Below are 13,012 nucleotides of genomic sequence, written 5' to 3' on the forward strand. Positions count from 1 at the left end.
GTGCTCTCTGCTGACACCTCTGTCCATGTCAGGAATTGTCAAAAGTAGGAGCAAATCTCCATAGCAAACATCTCCTGCTCTGGACAGTTCCTGACATGGACAGAGGTGACAGCAAAGAGCACTGTGGTGTGACAGAAAGGAATTTGAAAAACAAAAAAACTTCCTGTGGAGCATACAGCAGCTGATGAGTACTGGAAGGGTTAAGATTTTTAAATAGAAGTAAGTTGCAAATCTGTTTAACTTTCTGGCACCAGTTGATTATAATTTTTTTTTCCACCGGAGTACCCTTTTAGAGGAGTACTCCCCTGGAAAACAGGACTGATCCCAGTCCTCTTTTGGCTTTTTAACACTGTGGCTCAGCTGATCGCCAGCCGCAGCGATGTTTCACCTCAGCTGGTGATAGGCTGAGCTGCAGTGTCATGCAGTGGGCCCAGGCACCAGGAAGGAGGATGGGCCCGTACCTTTTAAATTATGCTGTTGCTCATCCTATCACCAGCCGAGGGCACCAAAAGCTGGAAGAGGAGTAGGACTGGGCGGCGATACCGGTGTCATTGGGAAAGTGGTGGAAGATAAGTTAATGTTTATTATTTTTATTCCAGCAGCTCCAGCATAATCTTATTACCTAAACAGTACTTTTGGTAAACAGTGCTTCTTGGATTGTATAAACTTTATAGAAAAAATTGCCAGCACTAGAAACTAATTTGCAAAACAAACAAAAAAAATGATTAAGAAATTACCTTAGGCAGCACCCAAGAATCTTTCAAAATAAAAAACTCCTCACTCTGTAGTAGCCAAACTTTACAAGCTAGGATGAATGGTCATAGACCTAAAACACAAATTCTTTCATGTCATAAAAGTATGGAACATAGTCCCTGATTCATCAAAATATGTGAAAGAAAAACTGGAGTGATTTCCTTATACCAACCAATCAAAGCTCAGATTTTTTATCTTATCAAGCGTTGGTAAAAATAAAAGCTGTGCTGTGATTGGTTGTTATGGGGAAATCCCTCTAGTTTTTCTTTCACACGTTTTGATAGATCAGGGCCATTTTTATTTTTTTATTTTTTATTTAAAATATCTCAAAACATAGGCAGCATAGCACTTTATACAACAGAAAATCCTACTGGAATTTTAGGTTACGGTCACACATATCAGAAATGCTATGAATCTTCGACAGTTGAATCTCTCACAGTCAATGACGAAGATTGGTGATCCCGCCAATGTCCATCATTAACCTTAAAGGACAAATGCGGAGCAAAACTTTTAACTTCCCCTGTGCCCGGGCTGCAAAAAAAAAAGTCAACTCACCTTCCAATGTTCCCTCGTTGCGTCGATATTGGCATTCCCGTTCCTCCACCGCTGCTCAGCTCCCTGCTTCTTAGGCTCGGAACATCACACTGTGGTCAGCATATGTGGTGAGCGCACTGTCATGTAAGTAGGTATGTTTATCAAACAGGAAATAAATATGGGTTGACAATTATATATTGCTCTAGATGTAATAAATATTACTGTACTTTCATAAAAAAAACAATGTCTGCAGTGTCATTCACCACACCCAGTACATGTTTGGTATCATAGATGATTCCGTACTTTCCTTTATAAAGGGTTGCAGGAGACTACATGCCAAGTGCTTAACTTTTCAATCATTATTTCGGTTCCTGTTACAATTAGTCTCATAGAGGGGAAAAAAATCTATTTATGATAGCAGCGTGCAATCGCTGTGTATGGAGTGGGCTCACATCAACTATTCACTAACCAAACTTATGTCGGATGTGGCAAAGTGGTTAAGGCATTACTGAGATCATTATATAACTTGATAGGTTCAAGTGTCTGGCAACAAATTGTTGTACTATATATTTTTTTCCCTTTGCCTCAAATAATAGCTGTAGGTTCTTTATTGGCATGTCTCACCGTGCTATTTTTTTGTGCATTTTGTTGGAGAGATTGTAATAGTAAAGTATATATTATTTACTCTTCATTGTCATGGGAAAAGCAGGATGCTTAGTTTTTCTTTCTTTCTCTTTCCTCTAGAATTGAGCCATACAATAGGAGACTTTACAGGTAAGAGAGCATATATTATATAGATAACTCAGACACCATCTGCCAATGTGTGACAAGTAATTGCTCCCTAGACTTACTGCTTTGATGTTTCATCTTTAGCAGCAGCAGCAGCTTAAGGAGCTGTTTACATCACATGTTTGAAAGCTGGCAGTATACACACTAAATGTCTCCCTTGGAGTAATTAGCCCAAACTGTGGCCACTGTCTGTTTTTTCCGGTGAAAAAATGATATTTTAAACCTATATGTATGTTATAGTTGTACCCTATGGGTTAGGATGCCACCATTAATTGACCATTAAATTGTTATCTAGACCGCTTTTAAGTGCAAGGAGAGATTAAAGTGTACCTGTCGTCAACAAAACTTTTTATATAATGTTGATAATACAATTATGTATATTTTTGTCCCTGCAACTGTTGCCTGTGTATCTCTATGAGGAGTCCAAACACAGGAAGTGAGGGAAGACTAGCAGCGCTCTTTGCACTGAGGACAAGCAGGACTCTGCAGTGCATTGAGGCTCTGTGACACGCTTCCGTCTCACACATGAGGATTATTGACAAGCCAGGAGCCTGCACAAAGCCCTGCTTGTCCTGTCCTCACTTCCTTTATTTGGACTCCTCACAGAGACACACAGGCAATAGCTGCAGGAACAGCATTTTTTTCACCCAAAAATATACACATTTTATAACCAATGTATATTACAAATATACATATAATGTAAAATTATCTACACTATATAAAAAGTTTTTGTTGAAGACAGGTGCACTTTAAACACTTTTGCATTGTATTTTTATTGTTTATTTGTCTCTTAATGCAAAATTAGGCAACTTTCTAAATAGTCTTCTTAATTTATCTTTCTTTTTTTACTATTTAGCGTCTGCAGAATGTGGAGTCATCTCTCTGAATTCATCTCTCCCCCTGAAACAAGACTGCCACCTGCCTAATAATTGGCAGCCCTCCCTGCTGTGACATCAGCACAAATGAAAGAGAGGGCTGTAAATAATCAGGCAGGAGGCGTGCTTGAAGCGGGGAAGGGGTGGACAGAATTGCAGACAGAGGACTCAGCATTTGGCACCGGGGCGGACCCTTTGTTTGCCCCCCCCCCACACACACACACACGCACCTCCCCCCTTAATTACACCCCCTCCCTCCCCTCCCCTCAGGGGTGGACTGACAATACTCGGGGCCGCCGGACCAAAAAAAAGGCAAGGGCCCCTGCTAGGCTCTGCAGCTCGTCTATCTTCTGCCACGCTCCTATTCCACCCAAATCCCACACACAATAAATTAAAATTTATATATGTAAGAAACACTTTAACATAGGTAAATTTCCATGAACAATAATACTGGTATACAAGGAGCAAATATATACACAATAACTGGATAATACCGCCATACTGTACTGAATCTGTATACAATAAAAGTGATTATATACAGGACCATATGGCGGTAGATATCAGCTGCACACAGGATGTGTATACTATATAAGTGATTACAGTTACATTTTGGGACTCACAATTACGTCTTTTCTGATCAGCGGCATCCTCTTTCCTTTTCTTCTTTGTCCGGATAAGACCGCCATGTAGATCTCTTAAAGGGGTATTCCAGGCCAAAACTTTTTTTTATATATCAACTGGCTCCGGAAAGTTAAACTGATTTGTAAATTACTTGTATTAAAAAAAATCTTAATCCTTCCAATAGTTATTTGCTTCTGAAGTTGAGATGTTGTTTTCTGTCTAACTGCTCTCTGATGACTCACGTCCCGGGAGCTGTGCAGTTCCTATGGGGATATTCTCCCATGATGCACAGCTCCCGGGACGTGACATCATCATTGAGCAGTTAGACAGAAAACTTCAGAAGCTAATAACTATTGGAAGGATTAAGATTTTTTAATATAAGTAATTTACAAATCTGTTTAACTTTCCGGAGCCAGTTGATATATATAAAAAAAGGTTTTGCCTGGAATACCCCTTTAACATCTGCAGGAAAAACATGTCAGACTCTGTATTTTTTCAGTGCCCTCCTCTACACAATCTTCCCATCTATAGGCCCACAAACTGTAATAATGCCCTCCTTGGTGTCCTGCACAGTAAAAGGGCAGGTAGGTAGGTAGCCAGGTAACCCCCTCTTTCCCATAGGTATATGCAGAGTTACACCCCCCTCTTTCCCATAGGTATATGCAGAGTTACACCCCCCTCTTTCCCATAGGTATATGCAGAGCTACACCCCCACCCCCTCTTTCCCATAGGTATATGCAGAGCTACCCCCCCTCTTTCCCATAGGTATATGCAGAGTTACACCCCACCCTCTTTCCCATAGGTATATGCAGAGCTACAACCCCCATCTTTCCCATAGATATATGCAGAGCTACCCTCCCTCTTTCCCATAGGTATATGCAGAGCTACACCCACCCTCTTTCCCATAGGTATATGCGGAGCTACACCCCCCTCTTCCCCATAGGTATATGCAGGGTTACACCCCCCTCTCTCCCTCCCTTTCCCATAGGTATATGCAGAGCACCCCCCCCCCCTCCCTCCCTTTCCCATAAGTATATGCAGAGCACCCCCCCTCTCCCTCCCTTTCCCATAGGTATATGCAGAGCACCCCCCCTCTCCCTCCCTTTCCCATAGGTATATGCAGAGCACACCCCCTCTCCCTCCCTTTCCCATAGGTATATGCAGAGCACCCCCCCTCTCCCTCCCTTTCCCATAGGTATTTGCAGAGCACCCCCCCTCTCCCTCCCTTTCCCATACGTATATGCAGAGCACCCCCCCTCTCCCTCCCTTTCCCATAGGTATATGCAGAGCACCCCCCCTCTCCCTCCCTTTCCCATAGGTATATGCAGAGCACCCCCCTCTCCCTCCCTTTCCCATAGGTATATGCAGAGCACCCCCCCTCCCCCTCCCTTTCCCATAGGTATATGCAGAGCACCCCCCTCTCCCTCCCTTTCCCATAGGTATATGCAGAGCACTCCCTCCCTTTCCCATAGGTATATGCAGAGCACCCCCCTCTCCATCCCTTTCCCATAGGTATATGCAGAGCACCCCCCCTCTCCCTCCCTTTCCCATTGGTATATGCAGAGCACCCCCCCTCTCCCTCCCTTTCCCATAGGTATATGCAGAGCACCCCCCCTCCCTCCCTTTCCCATAGGTATATGCAGAGCAACCCCCCCCTTCTCCCTCCCTTTCCCATAGGTATATGCAGAGCACCCCCCCCCCTCCTCCCTTTTCCATAGGTATATGCAGAGCACCCCCCCTCTCCCTCCCTTTCCCATAGGTATATGCAGAGCACCCCCCCCTCTCCCTCCCTTTCCCATAGGTATATGCAGAGCACCGCCCCCCTTCCCTGTAGGTATAGGCAGGGTTAAAAAAAAAATTCAAAAAAGGATGCTCACCTGTTATCCCACGTAGCAACCTCCTCAGCTGCAGGGCCCGCGTCTTCTCCCCTCCACAGTACAGGCGCCGATGAGTGACGTCACCGGCACCTGTGCTGCGTGGGGGCGGAGGTCACGTCTCCTCTGTGTAGCTGCAGATGCGCTCAAACATAGGGGACACCTTCTCCTGTATGTGAGTGTATCATACATACAGGAGAATGTAGCGCTGTCTGCTGGGGATCTGGGATGAGTGTCCCCTTGAGAGTGGCACCCGGGGCGGGTTACGTCACGGCTCTGTCCCCTTGTGAGGTAATGACCCGCCCCCTCAATACAAGTATATGGGAGGAGGCGTGGTGGCCATCACGCCTCCTCCCATAGACTTGCATTAAGGGGACAAGCCGTGACGTCACAATGCTCCGGCCCCTGTATCGCTGGTCATTACGCACGGAGCGAGTCTGCTCTGTGCAATAATGATAGCAGGGCGCCGCAGCCGAGATCCTGGGGGTCTGACATCTTATCCCTTATCCTTTTGGATAGGGGATAAGATGTCTAGGGGTGGAGTACCCCTTTAAGTGACCTTCATCACACTGCCAACAGCTTCACTTTGAAAAAGCTGCTGACAAATTTCCATTAAAAGAAAAAGTTCAAACTGTCTTACAAATGCTGATTTAGCAAAAGTATTCATAAAAATTAATCTTATAAGTTCATCCAAGACATGTATGATGAATTTGCAGCTGATATTGTGCACTGCTTATAGGTAAGTAATAACAATATAATGCACAATAAAAAACATAAGCAAAATCGTCAATAAAATCACATGTGATTTCTCAGGTTCAGATATAGGGTATGAGTCATAAAAAAAGCTGATTTAATTACATATGCAAATGTGTCCTATCGTAACCCCTTAACGACGCAGGACGTAAATGTACGTCCTGGCGAGCTGGTACTTAACCCACCAGGACATACATTCACGTCCTATACATAACCGCGAGCATCGGAGCGATGCTCGAGTCATGCGCGGCAGGTCCCGGCTGCTGATAGCAGCCAGGGACCACCGGTAATGGCCGACATCCGTGATCGCGCGGATGTCTGCCATTAACCTCTCAGATTCCGTGATCAATACAGATCACGGCATCTGCAGCACTATGGTCACTAAAATGGATGATCGGATCGCCCACACGATCCGATCATCCAGAACGGCAGATGGAGGTCCCCTCACCTGCCTCGTCTTCCTTCCACGGGTCTTCTGCTCTGGTCTGAGATTGAGCAGACCAGAGCAGAAAATGACCGATAACACTGATCAGTGCTATGTCCTATGCATAGCACTGAACAGTATTAGCAATCGAATGATTGCTATAAATAGTCCCCTATGGGGACTATTAAAGTGTAAATATAGAATTAAAGAAAAATAAAAAAAGTTAAAAAAAATGTGAAAAACCCCTCCCCTAATAAAAAATTTAAATTGTATCATTTTCCCAATTTCACCCCCTAAAAGTATTAAAAAAATTTTTTACATACATATTTGGTATCACCACATGCGTAAATATCCAAACTATTAAAATATAATGTTAATGATACCGTACGGTGAATGGCATTAACGTAAATAAAAAAGTCCAAAATTGCTGCTTTTTTTTTTTATAACCTTTTATTCCCAAAAAATTGATAAAAAATGTATTAAACATTTTACATAAGCAAATATGGTATGAATAAAAAGTACAGATCACAGCACAAAAAATGAGCCCTCATATCTCCGCTTATACGGAAAAGTGAAAGAGTTATAGGTCTTTAAAATAGGAGGATTTTAAACATACTAATTTGGTTTAAAAAATTGCGATTTTTTTTTTAAGCGCAACAGTAATAGAAAAGTATGTTATCATGGGTATCATTATAATCGTATTGTTCCAAAGAATAAAGAACACATGTCATTTTTACTGTAAATTGTACAGCATGAAAACAAAACCTTCCAAAAATTGCTAAATTGTGGTTTTCTTTTTAATTTCCCCACACAAATAGTATTTTTTTGGTTGCGCCATACATTTTATGGTAAAGTGAGTGATGGCATTACAACAGGTCATGCAAAAAACAAGCCCTCATACTAGTCTGTGGATGAAAATATAAGAGTTATGATTTTTTGAAGGCGAGGAGGAAAAAATGAAAACTGCCCAAATGGGCTGAGTCCTTAAGGGGTTAAAGGGGTACTCTAAAAATCTTAATCCTTCCAGTACTTATCAGCTGCTGTATGCTCCAGAGGAAGTTGTGAAGTTCTTTTCTGTCTGACTTCAGTGCTCTCTGCTGACACCTCTGTCCAAGTCAGGAACTGTCTCTAATCTCAATAACCCAGATGAACTAACACTGTTTAGTTCTAAGATTCTGTTAAATTCTTAAACTGAGAAGAGAAGTGCAAACTTATGCCCCATTCATACAGCATAATTTCCAAGAGAAATGTGGTGTAAAAATTCTGCTCATAATCTCTGTTGCAGCAGCCTCCCATTGTTTTCAATAGGCGTGCTAGGGAACTTTGTAGCAAGCTCACAAGCAGAGCTCACTTTACATGTGGTGAGTGTTGGCTGCATGTGGTGAGTGTCCAGCATAATTTCATCTGTGAATAATAAAATACATCCTGTGCATTGGTGGTGTTCCATTCATCATTCCTCGAAGCAGCAGCGTTAATTTTGTTCCTTGTGTTTTTCTCATTAAGACTCATTAGATTCTTTCATCATGTGACTCAGGGAGTCTACTGGATTTTTTTGTCATTTTCTTCAACTTACAGAGGTGTATGGGAGAATGCTATAGTTTTTTGAAAATAATGGCATAGCCAGAGCATGTAGCAATTTAGAAAAACTGCCAGTGAGCCAAAAAAGGCCACTAAATGGTAAAAAAAAAAAAAAAAACACACCAAAAACAAAATGCCATGTAGGCATTGACTTTGGACAAAAAGTGCCTTTGCATTTCTGATTTGACTTTTACATTTATGAGTATTAATACAAACCATTTTACTGTGTTTTTAGTTTGTACATCACATAATGGAAAAATAGAAGTGATTCTGCACAAAGAAGATTGCAAGTCATGGAAGAACCTTGGACAGCCATTAGAAGGAAATAACTCTTTTATTAAAAAGTCTCAAAGAGGTTGGTATAATAGATCATGCAGCTTAAGGTGGAACCACCTACGTAGAAAACGAACCCACACTGGGAAACTGTGAATTACTTTCACACCCCTTATCTATTACCATAGCAATATTTAAACAGCAAGTTCAAAGGGGGACATGTATCATTTCCAGTGTATAATAGAAGTTTTTTACCCCTCTGCCTGTTGTCTAAATTTGGCGCAGCTGCGTTAAATTTATCATTCTTGTGCAGCTACTTTCTTGAATTGCGTTTAAATTTAGAATTCTCCTCAGAGCATAAATTTACACGGCAGCTCTATTTAGTAGGAGCTTTGTCTGCAGCGTATCTGCACCTAAACAGTAAGTGTGCCCTCGTTATTAGTTTTAGAATTTTTTTTCTTCATTATGTAGAGTTTTAATCTCACAATAATACCACTTTTTGCACCCAATTATAACACATCAATTATACCAATGTCCTTATTCTTCATTTAACATCTGACACCCCTGTGCAAATCACCTCAAATGTACATGGTGCACTCTACCTTATGGTCCTTGTTGTGCGCCCACAGAGCACTTTGCGCCCACATATGTGGTATCTCCGTACTCTGGCTAAATTGTGTCCCAAAAAATGGGGATCTTTTTTCCCATTTACCTCTTGTGAAAATGTAAAGTATGCGGCAACACCAGCATGTCAGTGTAAATAATTTTATTTTTATACACTAACATACTGGTGTAGACTCTAACTGTTGCTTTTCATAATGGGTAAAAGGAGAAAAAGCCCCCCAAAATCTGTAAGGCAATTTCTCCCGAGTACGGCGATACCCCATATGTGACCCTAAGATGTTGCCTTGAAATACGACAGGGCTCCAAAGTGAGAGAGTGCCATGCGCATTTGAGGCCTAAATTAGGGTTTTGCATAGGGGTGGACATAGGGGTATTCTATGCCAGTGTTTCCCAACATGCCTGGACAGTCAATGGCTGTCCGGCAATACTGGGAGTTGTTGTTTTGCAACAGCTGGAGGCTCCATTTTGGAAACAGTGCCGTACCAGACGTTGTTCATATTTATTGGGGAGGGGAGGGGGGCTGTGTAGCGGCATGTGTATATAGTGTTTTTTACTTATTTTATTTAAGCGTAGTGTAGTGTTTTTAGGGTACAGTCACACGGGCGGGGGTTCACAGCGAGTTTGCTGCATCTCAATCTTGCAGCACTCCCTGTAAACCTCTGCCCATGTGAGTGTACCCTTTCCATTCACATTGGGGGGAGGGGGGGGAACATCCAGCTGTTGCAAAACTACAACTCCGAGCATGCCCTTAGGCTGTCCGTGCATGCTGGGAGTTGTAGTTTTGCAACAGCTGGAGGCACACTGGTTGCGAAACACGGAGACAGACTCAGTGTTTCGCAACCAGTGTGCCTTCAGCTGTTGCAAAAACTTCAAATCTCAGCATGCAGTGACAGCAGAAGGACACTTGTAGTTATGCAACAGCTGGAGGGATACTGCTACAACTCCCAGAATGCCCTTTGGCAGTCCGTGCATGCTTAGGGTTGTAGTTATGCAACAGCTGAAGGCACACTGGTTGCAAAACACTTGAAAGTTTTTTACTTAACTTAGTGTTTCCAAACCAGTGTGCCTCCAGCTGTTGCACAACTTGAATTCCCAGCATACATGGTCTGTCAGTGCATGCTGGGCGTTATAGTTTGGAGGCACAGCTGGAGGCACATAGGTTGGGAAAAAGAGTTAGGAAACGAACAATGTTTCCCAACTAGTGTGCCTCCAGCTGTTGCAAAACTATAATTCCCAGCATGGCCAGACATGCTGGAAGTTGTATTTCGGCAATATCTGAAGGGTCAGATGTTGACGAACTACAACTTCCAGCATGCTTGGGCAGTCTGGGCATGCTGGGAGTTGTAGTTTTGCAACAGCTGGAGGTCCACAGTTTGCAGACCACTGTATAATGGTCTCCAATCTGTGGTCTTCTAGATGTTACAGAACTACAACTCCCAGCATGCCTCGACAGAGTGGGCATGCTGAGATTTGTAATTTTGGAACATCTGGAAGAGCACAGATTGGAGACCATTATACAGTGGTCTCCAAACTGTGGACCTCCAGATGTTGCAAAACTACAACTCCCAGCATGCCCAGAAAGCCAAAGGCTGTCTGGGTATGCTGGGAGTTGCAGTTTTGAAACTCCCAGAGGCAGCGGTGAGATCGCTTTACGGCGATCTCACTGCTGCCAATGAAGAAGCCGTCCTGCTGCTGCAAACTCACCGCGGGGACGCACCACCCCCGGGACCGCCTGGAGGACGCCGCTCACACCGGGACCGCTCGGGACACCGCATGGCCGGGTAAGTGACGCCGGGGGACGGGTAAGGGACACTTAGCAGAGCGTTGTGTGTCCCGATCCCTGTGATCCGGACTCACACACCGCGTTGCTAAGTATTCTCATAGCGAAACGCTGCTATCAGCTAGTCAGATTTGACTAGCTGATAGCAGCGATCGCTGGGGGGGGGAATGAAACCCCCCGTGGTCACATGGTAAGATCTTACCGGGCGCTGGGGAAAAGTATAACGGAAAGCAGTAAATTTTAAAAATAAAAGGAGAATGATCTACAGTGTTAAGTGGATTACAAAGCTATTTTAATGTGACGGATCTTGTGCAATGATAAGTAATCAAACATTTCCTATGTAATTGTATTAAATTGTTGGATCATAAAATAACAATATCCAAGTGATCTAATGAATAAATGAACTGTAAACAAATATTCTAGATGCAAATTATTTTAAAAGTGCTTTGGAATAACCAAGGAGTAAAAATATAAAGCAAACCAAAGGAGGAATTGAGATAGGAAAGTTAAAACATTCTGGTGTAGTAGAACTTTCCTTCAGAAATAGAAAGGATCGCTACGTGCAGTTAAAGTTGGCTTATATTTATGGGGAAAAAGACGCACTTGCGTCAAAATTTTTGGTGCAAAGGAAAAGAACGCAGGTAATAAATCCATGTGTACTATATATGCAGCTCCAAGGTACCCTGATTCAGCCACATCTGGATGACATGCTCTACCAAAACGTGCGCAAAAAAATGCGCAAAAAAAGGGCTTGCGCAAAATTTTGCGCGGAAAAATACACACAAAACAGGGGTAAAATCTTTGATACATGTCCCCCAAAGAGTACAATCTCTTGTTATTTAAGCTCTGTGTTAAACCCACCTATTAAATTGGGCTTTAGGTTTGCTCTGTACATCCTGGTCCCTCGACATAGATATGTGTTTACTGCAGATTAGTTGAAGTGGTCACATGTGCATGTCGGGAGTTCTTTAAAGAGAATCTATCAGGAGGCTTAACCGTATTAACCAGAATATACAGTACATTGATCCCTCAACTTACAATGGCATCAACATACCATAGTTTCAACATACAATGGTCTTTTCTGGACCATCGTAACTTGAAACCAGACTCAACATGCAACGCTACAGACAGTCCAGATCTGTTAAACGTATCAATGGCTGAAAGAACTGAACAATCAGAATGGGCATTCACTGGTAAAACACCTGTATTACTAAAGTGCATGCACTAACTGGCTGTCTGGTAACACCTCCCTACAGTACAGGGTGGTACTACATGTTCTGTTCTACTCTTTACCTATGTCACAGTCTGCTGCTCCTTTGGACACCAGGTGAGGGCGGCTCCATTTTACTTTTTTAGAACATTGCGTGTGCTGTACAGGACCATGAAGAAGCTCCTGTCCTCTACATAGACAGGGATTTATAACTCCCAGCAGCTCTTTTATATGTAAGGACTTGCTTTATCTGTATTAGTTATCTACCTTTTTTTCTTTTATCCTTACTTTTTCCTATTCTTGGCTGTCATTTTGGTGGCTTCAGAACTAGAGATGAGCGAACTTACAGTAAATTCGATTCGTCACGAACTTCTCGGCTCGGCAGTTGATGACTTTTCCTGCATAAATTAGTTCAGCTTTCAGGTGCTCCGGTGGGGTGGAAAAGGTGGATACAGTCCTAGGAGACTCTTTCCTAGGAATGTATCCACCTTTTCCAGCCCACCGGAGCACCTGAAGGCTGAACTAATTTACGCAGGATAAGTCATCAACTGCCGAGCCGAGAAGTTTGTGACGAATCGAATTTACTGTAAGTTCGCTCATCTCTATTCAGAACCAATAATCAGGTTTCCATAGAGTTATGATCTCAACATACAATGGTTTCAACATAAAATGGTCGTCCTGGAACCAATTAATATTGTAACTTGAGGGACCACTGTGTTATTAACTCCTTAACGACGCAGAACGTATATTTACATCCTGCGCTGGCTCCCGCGATATAACTCGGGGTCAAGCGGTGACCCTGCGTCATTACGGGTCGGTCCGTGCGGCCTTCAACGGCCGGGACCCGCGGTTAATACCGGATATCACCGATCGTGGTGATGCCCGGTATTAATCCTTCAGACGCGGCGATCAGAGTTGACCGCC

The 13,012-nt window shown here is 43.1% G+C and overlaps 1 protein-coding gene across 1 annotated transcript in view; it reads left to right on the forward strand.

Annotated features, from left to right (window-relative positions):
* LOC130362079 (cytochrome b5 reductase 4) overlaps nucleotides 1–13,012 on the forward strand; it is a 270,381-nt gene that overhangs the window by 134,547 nt on the left and 122,822 nt on the right. Inside the window, exons 9-10 of the mRNA XM_056566016.1 lie at nucleotides 2,032–2,061; nucleotides 8,437–8,556. Coding sequence (XP_056421991.1) covers nucleotides 2,032–2,061; nucleotides 8,437–8,556 — 150 coding nt within the window. The remainder of the gene's footprint in view (nucleotides 1–2,031; nucleotides 2,062–8,436; nucleotides 8,557–13,012) is intronic.

Source organism: Hyla sarda, chromosome 3, assembly GCF_029499605.1.
Source record: "Hyla sarda isolate aHylSar1 chromosome 3, aHylSar1.hap1, whole genome shotgun sequence".
Lineage (NCBI taxonomy): Eukaryota > Metazoa > Chordata > Amphibia > Anura > Hylidae > Hyla > Hyla sarda.